The 22,252-nt window shown below is 35.9% G+C and overlaps 1 protein-coding gene across 1 annotated transcript in view; it reads right to left on the bottom strand.

Moving 5' to 3' along the window:
- Positions 1-22,252, bottom strand: part of LOC142323382 (rabankyrin-5) — a 207,064-nt gene that overhangs the window by 26,180 nt on the left and 158,632 nt on the right. Inside the window, exons 10-14 of the mRNA XM_075362940.1 lie at positions 17,705-17,818; positions 10,548-10,755; positions 9,406-9,531; positions 6,914-7,034; positions 3,591-3,764 (exon numbers count right to left, since the gene is read on the bottom strand). Of these exons, the coding sequence (XP_075219055.1) occupies positions 3,591-3,764; positions 6,914-7,034; positions 9,406-9,531; positions 10,548-10,755; positions 17,705-17,818 (743 nt within the window). The remainder of the gene's footprint in view (positions 1-3,590; positions 3,765-6,913; positions 7,035-9,405; positions 9,532-10,547; positions 10,756-17,704; positions 17,819-22,252) is intronic.

Here is a 22,252-nt window from a genome sequence, read left to right as displayed (position 1 = left end):
ACATCAACCATTGGCATTAACAATAACACAACTAAGTACACTATACCTTTTGTTCTGAATTTTATAATGCAATTTCGTCTATGTTTCACAATAAGAGGCAGCAGTGAGACCATGGTACTGTGGTGAATCATGGTTGAGATGTGTTAAATGAATTCAATGAGCAAAATTTCTTATCTGCCACCCCCCCCCCCAAAAAAAAACCAGTACATATGATCTCTTGTGAGTTGATATTGTCTGCTTTAATTTAAATCTTTCTGAAAATGTAATATTTCCACATTCCATACACTGTTGTTTTGATTTCGGCCATATATCTTGTCATCAGTAAAACAGCTTAAGAGTATGCCATCTCAACACCTTCCTCATCACATCAGAAAGTTCAGAACAGTAGGAGATTGTTAAAGTTTTTGTTAATCAACACACACAGTCATTGACAACCAGCATGAGCAAAACTTCCAATATTTCAAATGATCAGACACCTCATAGACAATGGGCCTTGAAATTTCAAGGAAAGACAATACAAGAGACAAAATTGTGAACTGTTCATTCTCTCTAAATTGTACATTGACATAAATACCAAATTATCGCTGGTAACAGACAACGGTCTGTCATTCACGGTGCATTATTTCATTCTTCATAAACTGGTTTGATTTTCTCACCATTTCACAATCCTGACAATGAATTCAGACTGGTTTTATGCTTCTCGCATTTAAAAACTAAAACAAGCCATATTAAAACGTTTGCATATTCCTTGATTACAGTTCAATAATTTAACAAACAGAATGTGTTGTAAACACAATTTAGTGTACATGTAATAGCATTAGCTTTTGCTTTAACATGAGGTAATTAGCGTATATGTGAAATGATGGCTGCAGGGATTCTGCAGAGACATTTGCAAATAATAGTACTTAAGTTCCTAATAAGCCTTGTGGTCTGCTCTGTTCCCTTGTTTGTATAGCAGATGGATGGGGGCTGTTTTCCAGTGTTCTGATAGTTCTTCTTTGATCCAGATGTTGATGAAGGGCAATTTTTGCTGATCTTCCTGCATTTTTCCAGATCTCTACAGAAGTCTGATCTTCTCCTGCTGCTTTGTAATTCTTCATCTCACCCAGTACTTGGTAGACTTCTTTTATTGTAGGAGGGTTGATGTTTTCTGGTGGTGTTGTTGGGATGTTGGTGTTGAAGTTGAGGAGTTCTGTCAGTTCTTCATAATTTAGGAGTTGAAATATTTAGCTAGGATTTTCACATTGTCTTTATTACTATGGGCCAGTTTACCATTTTCATTCTTTATTAGTAGGGTTGGGGGTTCCCGTATTTTTGGAGTTGATTTTTGAAGGTTTTCTAGTAGTCTCTCAACTGTGTTTTATTAAATTCTTCTTCTATTGAATTCAATGTGTCTTTATGGTATGGTCTTTTTATTCTTAGTATTCGGGTGGTTTCTTTTCATTGTTTTACTAGATTTTGGAAGGATGTTTCTGATATTTGGAATTGCTGAAATAGCCATGCTTGATGTCTTTTCTCTACTGATTTGTTACATTCACTGTTCCACCAATGACGGTTTTATGGGATTTTATTGGAGCTAATTTTTCTGCGATTTGTTTAAAGTTGTTGACTAGTTCTTTGAGTTTATCCGTTACTTTTTTGGTAATTTTCATTCTTGATTAGTTGGGTAGGGTCCATCTTTCTTTTAATTTTAGGGGCTTGGTTTTACTGCTCTCTTTGGGGAGTAAATTTAATTTTAATTTTGACTGCATAGTGGTCTCTGAGCCTATGTTTACTCCTAGGAGGACTTTTACATTGTAGATCTCCTTGTGGTAGTGTTCATCCATGAAGAAATGGTCTAGTTGCCATTCTCCTTTAGTGTAGTCGGTGTGTTTCCAGGTTTTGAATTTTTGAGGTTTCCTGTTGAAATATGTGGATTTCGAGATTAATTTGTGGTTTCTTTTTAATTTGGTTTAATTTTTAATTTTGTTTGTTTTCTTTTGGGCAAGCCATTTTCCAATGATGTCACAGCACCTTTTTTCTCTGCCTAATTGAACATTGACGTCTCCAACTAATTGTTTAACATGGTTTTTTGGAATGCTGTTTATAGTCAAGTCGAGTTGATTCCAGAACTTTTCTGTTTCTTTATGATCTTTTGGAGAGTTATTTTTATTAGTGGGTGCATGGGCATTTATTATAGAGTAGATTTTATTAGATGCTGTTAGAGTGAGTGTTGAAATTCTTGGGGATTGTGAATCTTGAACTTGAATTCTTATATAGAGTTTATTATTTTGAGGCTGACTAAAAAGCCTGTTCCAAACTGTGGGACATTTTTCACCACTCTCTTCTTAGGTATACAGTCTATATCCTTGAGATTCCATGGAATCCTAGTGGTTGTTTCTTATTTCCTGCTGATACATGATGAGCATTTTGTGTTGGCCTATTAGGCCAGTTATTATTTTTGTTTTAACAGTTTGCATGAGCAAGTTTACATTGTGCGTGGAAATTTAGGTGATTTGCTTATGTTTGATTTTGGTCTTTGTATCTTTCTTGTTTGTGTGCGTAAAGTTGGGACATTCCAATGCTTTCAATTGCATGTTATCTTCTACGTGGCAACCCACATATTCGAACCGAATGCTGCTTTCTCTGAACTCTGGTGTTGCTTGATTCAGCTGGTGGAGTATTCCTTAAAATACGTTTCATGGTTGACGTCAAGGGGTCACCTGTGGTGGGACTAGGTTCAGAGTTGCAACTCTAGATATGATCTAGTGAGGTGTGATTTGATGATAAGTGAAGCTGTAAAGTTTGTTTATATTCAGTTCACCAGACAAATTTCTCCTATTTGTTCTGGATACATCCGGTGCACCTCGTGGAGGCTCAATCTGTTAGTACTATCAAAAAATCTTAATAAAAAAAAAAAAAAAAAATTTTACTCGCAGATAAAAAAATAAACATTTCCAACTATACATTAAATTAAAAATATGAACATAACTATATTCCACATTAAGAACATAGTTCTAAACAATAGTACTGAAAGTTACACTGTAGTTTTCAGTACCATTCATGTTAATTTATGTTCCTGAAGAGAATTTTAAAAAATAAGAAAAACCTGTAAAAAATTGAAAACAGTAGATTAACAGCAAATCATTGTTATCAATATTACAAACAAACTGGGGCAGATTCTATAATTTACATATCAAAGTAAATTTGATTAGTTGCTAAATTTAGGTAATGCTACTTAATTTTAACCTGTATTTCAAATCATATTTCTATACATTAATTATGATCTCAGAGGTTTAGAATATCTTTTAATAAACATACCCAGATAAAGATGGATGTAACTAGCATGAAAATGCTATATTTGCACAATTATAAAAGGCTGAGATAACAAATTAAGAAAAAAACTTACACTTTGCAGAGTTGTATGCCTTTTGCTTGGCCCAACCATGCTGGTAACATAAATGTTGATGTGCCAGCTAATATTTTTCTTTTAAATCCAATTTTTATTTACTACAGTGTACTTTAAAATGTACAATGAAGATAAAGCTAATAACTGAATTGATTTTATGCAACATAATAAACACAAATTTAGTGACTATGAAAAAATTTACCTCACAAGAATAGAAGCAATATCTTCTTGGCCAGACTCAAGTGCAACCCACAGCGGACAATTGTTATTTACATCTGGAGAAGACATATCGACACCACGTCGACATAAAGCTTCAACAACTGAAGGCTGATGGCATTTAATTCCAAGCTGAAGAGGTGTTAAACCATCTGTTGTTCTGAAAAAAAAAAACATTATGTAATGGATATAGTATTTATGCTGAACATAAACAATACACAATCCAAAAATCATACAATGAGATGTTTAACTGTTTTTTTATTAGATTTTAAGAAGAATTAAGAGAACTGATTTTATCAACAAACGCTTTAGCCATAAGGTTTAATAAGCAGCATGAAAAGGAAACAAAATCCTTGGACTGGTCCAAAAGCAGCCCCCATAACAGATCACATTAACAACCACTGGATCCATCTCCTGATACCCTCAGCACAAAACTATCAGAGTCTGACCTACACCTACAGAATTGAAAACGGGTAAGAAGGGCACAAGAAAAGAAGATACCAAGAAACAATCTTTCCAAGAAGGAATGACAGCATAAGAAATACAATTCCTTCCAAAGGACAACTTAAGGAGGTTCCTATCCAAGGCTCTTTCAGACAGGGAGTGACTATCTTGTGTGCAATCCTTTGGGAGATTAGGGTGTTTTTACCTGGAATAGAAACATAACATTAATGACTAATGATTTTATGTTGATGGGCTTCAATCTATGATCTAAAACTATAGCTTTTCAACAGAAATTAATAAATCCAAGATGTCCTAGATGCAAGGTTCCTAAAGAAAAATCTTGTTTTTCTTTAGCCAAATCCATTGACTTGGTATTTTGTTGATCCCAACCTAATTTAATAGTCACTATTACTAACGGAAATGTATCTTACCTGACCAGAGTTATGTACTAATAGACCACTTAATTATTCAAAATGATAAATGAAATAAATTGTTAACTTTCAAATTTTATTGAAAACATCTGAATCTAAGCCCATACTATCCTAATTAATATTTATCAACATTATTAGGGGGGTTTTTTTTTTGCGTGTGCGGGAAACGATAAGAGTGATTTTGCTGTGCTTCGTAAAAAAAAACAAAACTTAAAATTTTATAAAAATTTAATAAGTAGGTAGGTTGAAACATGAGAGGTTTGTCATATTGTCCTAAATGAGATCTGTTATATCTTTCTTGCAATACAGAACATGCCTCCTGTTTGTGTCTGTTTCAGGTGAACCAGCACAATGACGGTGTCCACGCAATCCCACCAAACCCTTCTTGGACACACGTGTATCTGAAAGCTTTCTCCAAACACTAGGACCCCCACGAAAGCCAAATTCCTGTTTGACCAAAAGGTTCTAGCACCGAAAGGACTTCAGAAGAGAGACTGAAGGGGAATATTGCCAGAAGTACAAAGCACATACACGCTTAGTATCCCTGTATCAGCCCCAGTCAATTGTTTCTCATTGGTCTAAGGGACCGGTATGCAAATACAAAATCCATCCATAAATAAAATAAAACAATATCTATAACTGTTATAAAACAGATGATAGCCCGCCAGATAAAATAGAAAGACACAGCAGCAAAGAACATTTGTCCAGATTCTGCAATTATTAGGGAGAAAACAAACTCCTGCTATCCTTGCGTTCCAATCCATTTCGTCAAGAACTATTACTTGCTAGAAATTTAGAAGCAAATACAAAGGGAGAAACCATATATAATACACTAGAAATTTTTGAGATGAAAAGGAAATTCTTTTGAAGAAAATTATGTTAATTGCTACTGATGGCACTCCAGCTATGACAGGGGATCACAAAGGCTTCATAGTGTACTTAAAAAATAAAGTTCCAGACGTGCTTGCTGTACACGTCTAAATGTTGTCATTCAGTCATTCATCACCAACATTTAGTTGCGAGAAACCTGAGTGAACGCCTGCATACATCACTGCAATATGTTATCAGAGTAGTTAATAAAATCAGAAGCAACCCAATAAATGACAGATTATTTAGTCAGCTTTGCATTACCAATGATGAAAATTTCAACTGCTTTCTGCTTCACACAGAAGTGCACAGGCTATCAAAAGGTACTTGTCTGACTTGATTTTACAATCTGTTTGACTCAGTGAGAGTTCTTGGTAAACAAAGATAGAGTTATGTAACAACCTCATTACATCAAAGAATGATATTGCATATTTGACAGACATATATAAATTGTTTAATGATGTTAATCTCCAGCTTCAAGGTGATGACTTCAATTTGATTAAAACAAAAAATGTCATTGCTGCTTTGGTAGACAAACTGCTATTACACAAGAGAAATATTGACAACTTCCCTATTTTATCAGCAGTATCCTTCAATGATGATGACTTACTTGTTTACTGCCAACACTTGGAAAACCTCCATGATTTCAAAGAACGATTCTGGGACATTTTAAATATGGACATATCAGACTGGGTGTTGGATCCATTTTCAAATGTCAAAACAGCAGGATAATCTCAATTAGAAGACCAACTTATGGAACTGACAACAAACGAAGAAATAAAAATAAAATTCAAGAATGGCTACCAAGAATTTTAGCTGAAAGCCAATCTGGCAACCATACCATGGATTATGGTCGAGTATTCAATGATTTCTGATAGCATTCCCACTGTTGTATTTGTCTGAACGTGGATTTAGTGCTGTAGCAATGTTGATAACAAAAAAGAGAAATCACCTGCATGTTACCAAACATGGTGACTTACAGTTGTTTTTAAGTAAATTCGAGCCTGATATTAACAAATTCGTTAAAGCACATCAGATTCAGAAAAGTTTTATTTTAATTTTTGTATTGTTATATTGAATATGCTATCACTATTGTTGTTATATAACTATATAAATACAATTATAATTTTTTTGAAAGTAATTTTAATAAAAATACTTCCAAATATGTTTAAATATGCATCTTAATTGTTCTCATTTAAAATGTAAGCTTCAGTTCAGAAACAGTATACACCACGTTTAAAAACAATAATTGTGAATCTTAAAAAGCGAATTTTAAAAACAGCATCTGCAATTATTATTTTTAACAAATGGTAAGTTTAAAAATTTTGGGGGTGCTAGAAAAGTTTTGATTCTCAATGTGGGCTGTGGGTGAAAAAGTTTGAAAATCAATGGTCTAGATTAACATTTCATTTTGTTGTGTTATACAACTACATTTACAATATAAACAAGAGACAAAACTGATCAAATCAGCAAAACCTTCACAAGACATTCTATTATGTTAGTATTATTATTAATACTAAACAAATGAACCAGTCTATTTTTACAATTATGTTTACTTTTCACTTACTGTGCATCAATATTAGCGCCCTGATTAAGAAGAAAGATTGCTGTTTCAGAATCATCTTTTAAAATTGCTTGATGTAAAAGAGTTAACCCTTCTCCATTTCTTATATTTACATCAGCTCCACCTTATTGTAAAAAACAAAACAAAAATTACATGATTATTTCAATTTGGTAATAATGTACATTAGATCATCAATGACTTAATTGAAGTCATGTATAAGAGATAAATGTGTTCACATATAAATATTAGTTAAACATATTTTTAGTAGATGCTGAAAAAAAGTAACAAGCAACAAATGACCACTACATATAACTAAAAATAAATATACTATACAGCTTGAGAACAATTTTATGACCAATAGAAAAAATTACATAACTAGGCTTAGTTATGCAATTATGTAAATAAATCCTTTGTTATGTAATTATGTAAATCCTGGGTGAGATGGTATTCTCTTAGTCCACCATTTCCCTTAGTCTTAAACCCTTCAGAATTATACGTTCTATGAGTGTAGTTCTAACTCAGCTAGATCCTCCATGTTGATGATAAACCATCTCTGTTTATTTGGTAGGGGGGCAATATATTCCAGATCAACTCAGGGACTTTACTCCCTGTTCAAAGGTGGTGTAATAAACCTAATAGCTGAAATCTACCAGTAAAATTGGGCCTCCTAATTTCCTTCCAAAAAAAATCCCTAATATTACTGTTAATCGTGACACTTCATAACATGTATAGTTCCTAGGAGATTGATAACTCCTTAAATTTCAAGAGCAGTATTCTGAGATAATACTTAGATGAGGGCTGAGTGTCACAGATCTATTTTTGAAATACAGTTACATTTTTGATCATTTTTGCTTCATCCCAAATCTTTTTTATATTTACGAGATGTGAGAAAAGTAATGAGATTAGTAACACTGCGAGCGATCCGGCAACGCTGTGTCTACCGGTCTGTGGTAGACTGGCTTGTTCATCCCTTCTACATACTCAGTACGAGTTTCAACTATGTTCAGCCAACACATTATTTCTGACAGCACCATCAGTGAAGTATCGGAATTTAGAGCAACATTGTGCAATCAAGTTTTGTGTTAAACTTGGGGAATCTGCAAGTGTGACCTTTGAAAAGTTGAAACAGGCCTGTGGGGAACATTGCTTATCAAGAGCACAAGTTTTCCGCTGCCACAAATCATTTTTGGAAGGCCGAGAACACATTGAAGATCAACCTCACTCAGGGAGACCTTCAACTTCAAAATCTGACGAAAACGTTGAGCGTTTGAGGGTTCTTGTGAAATCAGACCGTCATTTAATGATAAGGATGATGAGTGAACAGTTAAATTTAAACACTTTCGCCGTACATCAAATTATGCCAGACGATTTGGACATGCAAAAGGTTTGTGTGAAACTGGTGCCGAAAAACGTCACAACGGAACAGAAGGATAATCGAAGAAATATGTGCATTGATCTTCTTGAGAGGATTGACAATGACCAAGAATTCTTCAATCGTGTGATCACAGGTGATGAATCCTGGATATTTCAGTATGATCCTGAAACAAACTGGCAAAGCAAAGAGTGGCACACTCCATCATCTCCTCGACCGAAAAAAATGTAGAATGAGCAAATCAAAGATCAGAACCATGCTGATTTGCTTTTTTGACAGTAGGGGTATCATGCATAAAGAATTTGTTCCTCCAGGACAAACTGTCAACCAAATGTTTTACAAAGATGTCTTTGAAAGGCTCAGGAAAAGAGTGATTTGTGTGAGACCAGACGTTGCAGGCAAGTGGATGCTTCATCATGACAATGCCCCGTAAAGAATTTGTTCCTCCAGGACAAACTGTCAACCAAGTGTTTTACAAAGGTGTCCTTGAAAGGCTCAGGAAAAGAGTGATTTGTGTGAGACCAAACGTTGCAGGCAAGTGGATGCTTCATCATGAAATGCCCCGTGTCACACGGCCATTTCCATCAATTAATTTTTGACCTCAAAACGCATTCCTATGGTTCCTCAACCCCCCTATTCACCTGATTTGAGTCCTTGTGACTTTTTCCTTTTCCCAAAATTGAAACATGTCTTAAAAGGACATCATTTTGGAACTCTGGAGAACATTTAAAAGACTGTGACCGACTAGTTAAAAGCCCTACCAGTTGAAGCCTTCCAGCGCTGCTACCAGGAATGGGAACAACGACACCGCCGGTGTATAGCTGCCTAAGGCAACTACTTTGAAGGGGATAATATTGTTGTTTGAAAAAAATAAAAACTTTGGTAAGTAAAAAGTCTGTCTCATTACTTTTCTCACACACCTCGTAGATGTTGTTGAACTTTTTTATATCATTAAGTTCATGAGCATCTAGAACCAGTTTTGGATAAAAAAGTGTACATATACCTTTATGGAAAAGAGCTATCTTAATTTCTAACAAAGATAATAAAAACTGTGACTTTATGGTTATGCTTACTAATGATCGGTTTAATAAAAAGAAAATAATAATATTATAAAATACAGTACCTTGAATAAGATCTGCCACCAAATGTTGCATACCAGAACTTAAAGCCAGACATAAAGAGGAATCACCGCGTGAATCTTTTAGATTTAAATTTGGCACAGTCAAATCTTTCCCTTCTTCAAGAGTTGCTGAAAAACATTAATAAGAAAAATTAATAAAAATATTTTTGCTAAATGATGATAATAACAGTAGTTAGAGGTTTAAAATGCATTACAATCAGGCTGTAATATTTCAAAGTAGAAAGTGAGTCATCATATAAAATCTGTTTAAACACTTAATATCAGTGAAATTTTAATGTAATATAGATAATCTATAAATTACTGATACTTTAGCACTTCAAATATAAAGTTATGTATATTGTGAACTATAAAAATGGCCAATGTAATTTTTATAAATTAATCAATACAAACAAACCCACTTTCTTTGTTTTAATCAGCTCCCATTTACAGGATTTCATAATGTTATTTTTTACTGCTATTACTTGACATCTAAACAGCATAATTTTACAACAAAACACACATTCTTTTTTTTTTTTTTAATTAGAGAGAAAACAATAACCAATTTTTCTCCCTTCATATACATTCATAAACTAATCTGCAAAAGGTAATTCTTTAAACAGTTAATGCTAGGAAACAGCTTCGAAAGAACTAGGTTTACACACTTCTGATTGTAAAGAAGGGCAGGTGTGTCAGTGATTGAAGTAGAGGAAAATATGACACCAGTAATGTAATAGAAATAGCAAATGCTGAAAATTACAAAAACATTCAACCTCACAGATATTTTTTCTAAAAACAGTCATAGATATGAAAGAAGTACAAATAACAAAAATTAATATATTTTACCAATTTTTAAACAAGTGAAAAAAACAGACACACACACATAAAGCTCACTTATCCATTCATTATTCTGATATTCCTGAAAAAGATGCTCAACAGTTACTTGATTAGCACATTCAAATGCACAAATAATTAAAACAAAAGTATGATTTTAATTGTTCTGATAAAAGGAATTTTTCATAGATTTATGAAAGGACTTGTACATTATTTTTATAAATACAAAATATGTAAACTTTTTGTTATTCCATTCTTTTAAATTATAGCTGTACTAAATGATAAAAAGTTAATAACTAAACAATTAGTAATACCTTTGTATTCCAAAATTGCTTTAACAGCTCCATCCTTTTTACAGCTTATAGCAACATGAAGTGGAGTCTGCCTATATGGCGGAGTATCAGAATTCATTAAATCATCTGGAGCATAAGTTTGTAAATTTGGATTAGCACCACATTCCAACAGCCGGATCACAAGTCGAGATAAACCTTTGGCACAGGCAATATGTAGACAACTTTCACCCTAAAAAAATATTTCATATCATTGATTGAGTTATTATTTCCTACAATTAATTATCACAACCATTAATGACCACAAACATGATCCCTAAAATGAGGGGGGAAAATGGCAAAGATATTATTTCACAATTAATATTACACTTGAGAATAGTTTACACTATTTATTCTTATAACATGTTTAAAGATAGAAGGTCTGTTCAGATAATAACGGAACATTTTTAATTATGCACCAACAGATATTTAGTGAAGTGCAGTTGGCAGCAATGTGTTCCGCATAACCTCCTGTGCAACCATATGTTCTTGGATTGTTGATGTTTCATTTAGTTTTCATGTTATTGTTACTTGAGCGCAACGTGTTTAAGTGTTGATAGGGATTTTTGTAATGTGTGATTTTTGGGGGCAACAATACAACAAAACATTTTGTGTGAAACTGGGGAAAACTTTCACAGAAATGTTTCAACTTTTGAAACAAGCTTACGGAGATTATGGCCTGGGTCATATGCAAAGTTACAAATGGTTTTCAGGATTTAAAAGTGGTCGTCAATCAATTGAAGATGACCCTCGACCAGGAAGGCCTTCGACTTCAACTGATGACACCCATGTTCAGAAAATCAATGATCTGATGCATGCAAATCACTGAGATTGACTGTCAGAGAAGTTACAGAAGAGATTAGCATCTCAATTGGATCATGCCATGAATTTTGACTGAAAAATTAGACATGCACCAAGTTACAGCAAAGTTTATTCCACACATTTGATGAGCGAACAGCAGAAAGAACATTGAGTGGACGTTTTTTGACAAATTCTTGAACAAGTTGATGGCGATGAAACATTTATGCAAAGGATCATAATGGTAGACAAAAGCTGGGTTATGACTACGCCATCGAGACAAAAGTTCAATCATCACAATGGATTGGCAAAGGATCTCCACACCCCAAGAAAGCACGTCAGCCTCAATCCAATGTCAAACTGTTTCTCTGTTTTTTCAATTCTAATGAAACTGTGAATTTCAAATTCTTGCCTCGAGGTTAATCAGTGAACCTTGCATACCATCAAGGCATTTTACAATGGTTACATGAAAAAATCCACAAAAAGAGATAGAGTTGTGGTGAGACAACTCATGGTTCTTTCACCATGATGATTCACTCACACACTCAGCTTTGTCAATCCATCAGTTTTGTGACAAAAATCAAATAACTGTCCTCCCTACTTGCCAGACCTGGCTCGCTTGTGATTTTTTCTTATTTCCAAAATTAAAATCAGTGATGAAAGGACACTGTTTCCAGATTGTTGATGACATTAAAACCAAATTCCTTAAAGGCCATTTCAAATGAAGCTATCCAGGACTGCTTTATGAAGCAGAAACACCACTGCGAAAAGCGAGTGAATAGGGGAGAGGAGTACTTTGAAGGAGACAAGAACCAATAACACTGGTCAACAAAATCAAATGTTTTGTTTGTTAAATGAGAGAGTGAATGGCTGATTTTTATATTATTTTTTATGTTGATTTCATATATGTTAATAGACTTTTTCTATTGAGCTCACATTTTTTGAAACAAAAAAATGTACGTGAACGTAATATTTCAATACATTAATGCACTTTGTACTCACCTAAAATCTATTTCTTTTGCATTCTCTGCTGTAATTTGCTGTAGGTAGATCCCTCTTTAGACTCTGTCAGTAGTCAGCTAACATTTTTAGGTTCCATTTTCCCTGGTATCGTGTTTCCATTGTAGATATCTCCTGGTGAAAGCATTCTCCATGTTCGTCACTGATAGTGTTGAGATTGTTAGGGAAAAATCTAAATGTGAATGTAAGGAATGGATTTTGAATGACATGTTACACCCAATTTCTTTGTAGTTTTGAAGGAATTTACTCACAACTTCTCTGTAGTTACTGGGCTTATGGTTTCCAAGGAAGTTGTTTACATTTTGAAAAGATTTCCATGCAGCCATTCAAACATTCTTCAAACGCCAGATCACTCATTAGTTTTCTTATTTGTGGTCCTACAACTATACGTTACTTTATTTTAGCATTGCTTATATTAGGAAATTTGTTTTTTAGAAACTGAAACCCTACACCATTACGTTCCACTGCTTTAACAAAATTTCTGAATAAAACTAGCTTAATGTGTAGTGGTGGGATAAACCTTTTCTGGTTTTAATAATGTCTGACTAACAACATTCTTCTCTCCTACAGTTGATACCTCTCTCTTTGGCCACTGCTCTTTTATATAATGGTTTATCCTAGCCCTGCTGTCCCACTCGCACAAAAAGCAACAGAATTTATCCAAGTTGCAGTTTAAGTAAAAGCGCTATTACTATCAGATCTTCACAAATATGCCATAAATATTTGTCATATTGAATCCTGCTCAATATACGAGGTGCGACAATAAAGTAATGAGACTGATGTGAAAAAAAATGTTGCTTACCGTTTTAGTCATGTTTAGTGTTGTCTCTTTCAAAGTAGTTCCACTCTGATTGCACACACTTATTCCAGCGCTTCTGCCATTGATGGTAACATTTCTGGAACTATCTTCTGTAATATCCTCCAAGACCCTCGTCACAGCTATTTGGACATCTTGTGTTGTTTGAAAATGGTGTCCCTTGACCGCCATTTTGACTCTTTGAAATAGAAAAAAGTCGTACGGAGCGATATCTGGTGAATAAGGTGGCTGTGGTAGTACTGAAATTTGTTTTGAGGCTAAAAATTGCTGTACTGACAGAGCAGTATGGGATGGCGCACTATCGTGATGCAGAATCCAATTATCAGCAATGTTGGCACAGACACAAAGAACTCGTTTACGAAGTCTTTCTAAAATTTCTTTGTAGAAATATCGGTTAACTGTTTGTCCAGGAGGCACCCACTCTTTATGAACAATTCCCTTGGAATCGAAGAAGCACACAAGCGAGCTTGTTTTGGTCTGGGTGATCCCTTTGAGTACCATTGCGAACTTTGGCGTTTTGTCTCTGGATCGTATTGAAAAAACCAACCTTCATCACCAGTGACAACACGGCTCAACAAATCTGGATTGATTTCCGCTTGCTCTAACAGATCGGCTGCCACATTTTCCCATGTTTCTCGCTGTTGTTGTGTGAGATTTTTGGGGACCATTTTGCACAAATCTTTCTCATACCAAGATCTTCAGTTAAATTAGACGAGCTGTCTCTCGATTGATGTTGAGTTCTTCTGCAATCATTTTCACGGATAATCTTCGATCAGATCGTACTATTTCACGCACCCTGGTCAAGTTGACATCTGTCCGTGAGGTTGATGGTTGTCCACTGCGGTCTTCATCTTCAACATTCGTTCTGCCTTCACTAAAAATTTTATGCCACCAAAAAACTTGAGCTCTTGACATAACATCCTCTCCAAAAGCCTTCTGAAGCTTACCATAAGTTGTCGTCGCGTTTTCACCCGATTTAATGCAAAAAGAAATGGCATACCGTTGCGCAATATTTTGCGATTTCATTTCTGTGACGAGAGACACAAACATGTGTTCACTTATTACAGCACAACTCACAACTACGCAAGCTGCAGGGTTGCCACATCTTGCAAAGAAAAATCAGTCTCATTACTTTATTGTCGCACCTCGTAAGTTTCATATTTTCATAAGACTCCATGTGAACAGTGTATGCTAATATTACTGATGAGATTTATTTTCAATGTGAAGTAGAACTGCTTTCAAACTAAGCTTTGATGAGTCAATAAAAAGGTGCCATTCGTCAGGATGGTGCATATGTCCCAAAGCTACCAATAAAGAATTCACATCATTACAGTATACTAAGTTTTCATACTGACCGAAGAAATGTTCAAATTCTGACTGTCTGTCATGGAAAGCTATTATTTTAGTGTTTGGTTGTAAAAGATTCCATCCTTTCAGTCTTGATGCCAGTATTTCTGCTCGATTCTTTAATAAATTTAGGTTACAAACCAGATCATTTAATTCTGACTGATTAATTGAATGGGGGTTCAGTATATTTTTTAAAAAGTTTGGATCTCCTTCTTCATCAACTGATAAGTCAGCACAAGATTCAAAATTTTCATCTTCACCTAAGTTCCATGTTTCTGGTGGTACTAGAATTGGAAGCTCTTGGCTATGTGGCACTGGCCGCATGACAGTATATCTCGTTTTAGCTGTTATCCCACATATCTTTTTATTACACAAAAATAACAGTCTGTGGTGTGATCCTTCGATTCTCTCCAAACCATTGGAATTGCAAATAGCATGTGATGAGAACCATGTAACCAATCAGTTAACAACATTACATAAGAAGCACAGCAAATATGAGGAGCCCAAGATTTGTCCTGTTCATCTAATTTACATCCAAAATACAGCTCATATGTCTTTTTTATCAATGGAGTTATATTTCTTTTCTAACATTTCAATGTTACCTCCCCACAGATGTAGCAGAAATTGTTTGGATGATTAATATAACTACATGGCATTGTTAATACTTTACAATAACTAATGTTTAAAAGGAAACACTTTATAAACTCACCAATTTAATAAACATACATTCACTTTACTGAACAACATATACCCGCAAATATGAAAGCCAGCTACAAAACTGAATGTTACACACATGAGAACTCACACTTGAATGAGCATTAAAAATATTTCTCTACTCTGCAAATATATTATTTTACATATGTATAAAATATAATATATAGTCTAGTAAATATAATAACAGAAATAACTAATGAGTTGATATGTTTATAGAAAGATGAAAATAGGAAGAATGAGTCACGTCACATTCTTGTTCATTTTAATTAGTATGTAAATAATAAACATGATGGATGACTAGCATCTAACAAATCAATATGACAAAAATTAAGAGACTGTAATAAATATTTAGTTGACAAACAATATAATAAAATACATTTACAAAATGCTATGCTTATGGAGTTCATGTACAAAACTACCTGAAAATAAGAATGGTAGTTACAAAAAAACTAAGCCTTATAGAAGAATTCTGATTTCATATTTTAAAATCAGCATGAAAGATACTATAAGAATCAGTTGTTTACTCTCATTTAACAAATTCATTGTTGATCAGTGTAATATGTAAAATTAATTATAAAGATTAAAAAAAATAAAGTTTGGTTATTTACTGAACAGACTGTTCAGATTTTTATAATGAAATAATTTTGGGAAGTGCTTCCTGCAGCGCTTCATAATAAAATATAATAAAAACCATGGCTTTTTATGGACATACTATTCTAGTTGAAGTTGCACCAGCCTCCTAATTACAACTTTCAATATCTAAACTGACTGTAGTCTACTTGACACCTTTCTCAACGTATACTGTAATTAATAAAAATTCAACAAATAAATAGAGATCAGATTCATAATATTGCTAAAAGATGCTAAAAGAGAAGATAAAGTTATCTTTGTTCTGAAAAAATTACAATTAACATTTAATCATAACAGTATAAAAGCGATTAACTTTCCATTAATAAATAATCATTTATTTCATACATTTCTCTGGACTAACTGCAGCGCTTTGGAGAGGATTTTCTAGTATCGAAATAATGAATATTAGTTTGTAGTTCCTATTTTAAAGAAGTTGTAGATCTAACTTTCCTAATTTATGTAGTAAATTTACTTTTTTTATTCTATGTTAGATATCACTTGACGACTTAGATCATTGACACTATCATAATTACAATATCAGAAACCTGATGAATAGTCATGGTAATTATAGTAGTATACAAATATAATTTTATTAAGTTTCTGTAAAAATAATTAACACACTTTAATCATTAAAAAATCTAGAAATTAAACAAAATTTACATTAATAAATTAAATTACACTTCTATATTAAAAAAAAAAGGATTGATGTTCGAGAAGTTGCCAGCTCATAATACATAATACAAGATGGACTCGGAGAGGACAGCTGGGTATTAGCCAGCATACCTTCAGGCCTACTTTTTATGCATATAAATACTTTCTTATACTGTTTTAAGTAGATATTGTATTGCTTCCAAGGCAATGAAATGTTTTCTATTTATGTGTTCTTGCACAGTTTTGTGGTCAATGGCAGCCTTGTGCATCAGAATGAGAATATAACCTTCATAGCTACCAATAGTGGTTGATGTATTTCCACTTCCACTACATTCAGTTATAAAATATTAGTCATCTTTTAAAAATAATAATTATTTTGAGTTTAGTTCTGGTTTTGCTCTGTAATTAATGTAAATTTCCATTATTATATTATCCTAAAAAATTTTAGGTAGTCAGTAATTTTATTATTTATAATTCCTAAATTTACAAGTTAATAAATTATAATTATGTAACTTTATGTCATCGACATTAATGATGTAATCTGTCAAAGATCTTAAAATTAAGAATACTATATCAGTGTTTAAATTATTCAACAAGACGTTTACTATTTTATATTCTTATTTACTAGTGGATATGATTTCAATGATTTATATATAGTGTGGGCGCACATGCGCATTAAAATGATATATTCAGTACTTTATTGATAATATACTCATATGTTTTGTTATGTATTATGTTTAGGTATTATGTAATAAATTAGGTTTCATGTTTTAATTAATATGCATCATCTTTATTTAAACAAGAATCCTGACAGCTGTAATAATCATTATTTTATAAGTTTCCGCAACAAAGTTAATATTACTATTTTCTTTTCTGTTTTATCATTTTTATTTTATAACAGTGTAATTTCATACTGCTTTGACTTAATAGTCAACTTTATCCCAAGAATAAAAAAAATTCACTGTAATGTGCTGTACTTTGTCATTACAACCATATGTTGGAAAAGAACGCAAGGGTATCAGAGAATACTTTATCTCCCTACGAACAGCAGAGCTAATTTTTTTTTAATGGCATTTAATAAATTTTTATTTATTTTAAGATGGAACAAGTAATTCCAGGTTAAGATCAACACTCCATCCAGTACATAAGAAGTAGAGGAAATTACCCTTTTATTGACATGGTTTATGTTGCTTGAATGTGAACAAAGAAATAATCCAGCATCTTCCAATCCTTCTTGAGCTACTAAATGTAGCAATGAATCAGATGTTTGAGAATAAATCTGAAATTAAAAAAAAACAAAAAAAAAACTAGTAAATACAATGTAAAAAATAAACTTTTAGTAAAAAATAAACCTTTTATTATTATTATTATTATTATTATTATATTATTTTAATAATTATTATTTGCATAACTAGTTTGATGTAATTTTTTACCTTAAACTAAATACATACACAGTATGTCTGAGAAGTTCCCAAACTAGATTAAATAAAAATACAAATTTAAAGATAAACAAATTTACTCACATCAGCCCTCTACATAGAACCTTTCTCTAGTTATACACTCATTGCAATGCCAGTAGAGTCCGTCAAACGCTCTCAAGAAATCACATTATGGGATCACCTTCAACTGCTCGGTGCAAGCCCTTATCGGGTGGGATAAGATGGTGCAAATCCCCATCTTTTTTTACACATTATTACACCGCAAATCAAAATTTGCGGTGTAATAATGTGTAAAAAAACTGTTGCCATGTGTGCCAAGGCATTGTCATGCAAGATAGTCCACCTACCCAGATCCGGTACTCAGACCGGATTTGACAAATGTGATGCATCAGGCATTTTATTACTTCCAAGTAGAATTTAAATTCACAGTTTGACAAGTTGGGGCAGATTCATGATGAATCAGGACCTTTGAGTTGAAGTATACAATCAACATCGTTTTCACTCTTGATTTTTGCTGCCTGACTTTCGCCGGTGTTTGTGCTCCAGGACTCAACCAAGTAGAGGATTGATGCTTTTTTTGCAGATCATACATGAAGTTCCAGCTTTCATCCTCAGTTACAACTGTTTTCAAAAAATTTGTATCACTATCGGCAGTTTAAATGAAGTTTTGAGTGTAAGAAAGACGCCCCTGTTTCTGTTCTTCAGTCAAGAAGTGTAGAACAAAACAAGAGCAGACCTTTCAGTGGTTCATTTTTTCTGTTAGAATTGTACATACTGGGTCTTTACCAATGTTTAGCTCTTCTGCTATGGCCTGAAGGGTAAGATGAGGTTGTTCAAGCAGAAGCTTACTCACTTTTGCAACGTTTTCGTCATGAATAGCGGTTGACAGCCTCTTGCTTTGTTTGTCATCATCCAACAACTCTATACCATCTTTAAACTGCTTTCACCACATGTATGTTGTAGTACGAGATGCGGCTTCATCACTGAATGCTTGCTGTATCATAGAATAAGTTTCAACAAAAGATTTTTGAAGTTGAACACAAAATTTTATCGCACTTCTCTGTTCCATGTTGTGAGATACTCTGGTCCCTGGTGCGTCTCAGAGTATCACCGTGGTATATCTTATTATCAGTGTTCTTTTGGCTGTCGGTCGTGTGTGTACCTTCCGACAGTATCGAGGTTAGCTGGTCTTAAGGCTGTATTCACGATTTACGCATTTTAATACAGACTCGACATTTGTAGCTTTGCTGCGGTGTGCTCGGCGTGGACTTGTGCGGCGTGTACTCGCCTCAACGTGGCAAAAGGGTGGCAACGACTGCTGGTCGTTAGTCCCCGTGACAGAAAAAAGGCCGTGCCTTTTAGTCCTTCTGTGCTCTTGTCAGAGTGAGGGCCATAATCAGTGATTCATTGTTGTACGTCTAGTGCACCAATCAATCGTTCCAGCAGCGGCGAAGAGGTACTTAGTGTGACAGGAGAACGCAAGTGTTTCCGGCTGCCCGTACTCGCTGCGGGTAGTTGTCACTTTGTGGGCTTGCCCAAACTTGACAGTAGTAGGTAGGCAGCGAGATTCTAGTTGATTCAGTAGGACTTAGGGAATCTTCAGCCATGTCGGGGTTCCAAGAGGTGAAGAAGTCCAGGCGAAAGAGGAAACCTGCGCCATCGACTAGCTCCTCAGAGGACAAGGTAAGTGAAGCGATGGATACAGGGGCACCCACCCAGGTGCGGTCCTCCCCTGTAGTAGAGTCCTTCAAGAATTCTAAGGGCAGACCTGGGAGTTCTGCCCTGTTGTTGAAAGTAGTCCAGGTCCTCCTGGACTACTTAGTAGATTTTCTGACACTTCCCGGCGGAGTCAGTTCGTGGGCGAGGAAAGCAAGGCGGTTAAGAAGCCGGAGGCAATTTCGTGAATAAGGCAGAGGGCTCGAAGACCACGAGTAAGGACTTAAAGCGCGATTTCCGGGAAGCCCTTCGTAGTGATCGGAATCGGCTTAGAATTCGTGATATAAAGGAGACCAGTAGAGGGTTAGCTGTTGTTGCAGACAATAAGGAGACGGTCCAAGTTATCAAGAACTCTCCTGCGGTACAGCAGCTTGAGGTTAAGGTGGACCCCAAGCGGTTGAGGAAGCCCCGGGTCATTATATATGACATCGAGCGGAGTCTCTCTGATGAAGAAGTTCTGTCTCTCATTCGGGAATAGAATACTGATTTGGACGAGGCCTCGTTCAAAGAGCAGTGCAGGCTAGTCTTCAAGACTGGAAAGCGTGATGCCTCTCGGTATCACGGAGTTTTTGAATTAGGTGCTGGTCTCCACCAGAAGTTTTTGTCCGAGGGTAGGGTCTTCGTTGATTTTGCCTCTTGTCGCGTCAAGGAATACCTTGACGTGCAGAGGTGCTTCAAATGTTGTAAGTTTGGCCACAGGGCCAAGTTTTGTAAGTATGCGTCGGTCTGCGCGCATTGTGGTGAAGAGGGCCACAAGCGTGACGATTGTCCGTAAAAGAAGGAGGCTCCGACCTGCGTTAACTGCAAGCGGTTACGCAAGAATCATAGGCACTCGATGAATAGTAGGGAGTGTGGTAGTTATTTGAGAGCGGTTGAGGTCTACTTCAACTCGCTCGATGGTTAGGTTCGGTCAACTCAATGCCCAGGGTGCCTATGCGGTCCAAGTAGAGTTAGGTGACGACGTTGAAAAGCGGAGCCTCGATGTTTTATTTCTACAACACCCGTACGTTGTCAAGGGTGACCTGCCAGGTTTTTCAGGCTGGAATAAGTTCCATGTTGGTGAAAGTAAATCCGCCGTACTGTGCAGGAAGTCTATAGATAGTGTCTTTATACGGCAAGCCTCTGACACGCATCACGTCGTTGTTAAGCTTGCTGTGGATGGTTTCGACCTAGTTGTGGTTAGTTCATACTTTCAGTACAGAGAACGCACTGATTTACACTTGGAAAGATGGGATAGAATTATCAGGCTGATAGCGGGTAGTCCTATTCTTATAGGAGTTGATGCGAACGCCAAATCGCTTCTTTGGCACAGTGGGATCACAGATGACGGAGGTGAACTGCTAGAAGGCATCGCGCAGCACCGTTTTGAGGTGTTCAATGTCGCCGGCGAGTTGGCTACCTTCGCCGGCGCAGTGGGAATGCGGAGGACCTTCCTTGGTACCAACATTGATGTTACCATTGGTAAGGATATCCCTGGTAGGATTCTGAACTGGTTTGTAGTCGATGATTGCGAAAGCGATCATCGGCTCATAGTTTTTGATTGGATAGGTGGGCTGCGCGACGTCTTTAGGGCGGACGCCCCTGTTCAGCAGGGGCGCTTCTTGCACAGGCGGGCGGATTGGCCCAAGTTTTCTAACATTCTTGCGGCCAGGATGCGGGTGTTCACTCGTACCTTGGACGAGGACGAGGTCCCTCTAGATAACCTGGCAGAGAATTTCTCTTCTGCGGTGGTTGAAGCCGCAAAACTCTCAATCCCTCGGAGTACGGGTCGAGAGAGAGTAGCTGGTTGGTGGTCTCGGGACTTGACTGCGATAAAGCAGGTCGTGGGCCGACTCAGGAGAGCCGCACAGCATGCGCGTGATCCTGACCAGCGCGAGGCCTTGTTTGCGGAGTATCGTCAGAAAAGGAACGAGCATTTTCATAGAATTAGGACTTCTAAGCGAGATTCCTGGCGCTCTTTTGTTCAAGAGCAGGGGAATAAGGACCCTTGGGGTGTTGTCTATCGAGTACTTGGTCACAAGCGGAAAAAGGACAGTCTTCTGTCGGCTCTCTCGACCCAAGACGGCGTTGTACTTGAGAAAGATCGTGTTCTATCTCTTCTGATGGACGATCTGCTCCCCGATGATACCGAGACCTCGTATCACCGGAGAGTTCAAGCGACGGTTGTGGATTTCAATACAGACTCTGTGTTTTCGGAGATTGCTGAGGCGGAAGTCCGCCAAATAATCTGTAGCCTGGCTAGGAACAAAGCCCCTGGATATGATGGTATTACGGTGGAGCTCCTTGTTCGCACCCTGCCTGTAATTCTTGGCCCATTGACTAGGGTCTTCAATATGTGTTTATTTTCTGGGTATTTCCCGGCTTGCTGGAAGGGTGGTATTTTGAAGTTATTGTTCAAAGGTGGCGACAAGGACCCCACTGTCAGTTCTTCTTACCGTCCTCTGACGCTCTTGCCAGTTGTTGGAAAGGTTTTCGAGAAGGTACTTTACCTCCGCATCAATAGTAGGCTGAGTTCGAATCACATGCTGATGGACGACCAGTATGGCTTTAGACCAGGT

The sequence above is a fragment of the Lycorma delicatula genome, chromosome 4 (assembly GCF_047948215.1).
Source record: "Lycorma delicatula isolate Av1 chromosome 4, ASM4794821v1, whole genome shotgun sequence".
NCBI lineage: Eukaryota > Metazoa > Arthropoda > Insecta > Hemiptera > Fulgoridae > Lycorma > Lycorma delicatula.
This window is presented reverse-complemented; position numbering and strand designations above follow the sequence as displayed.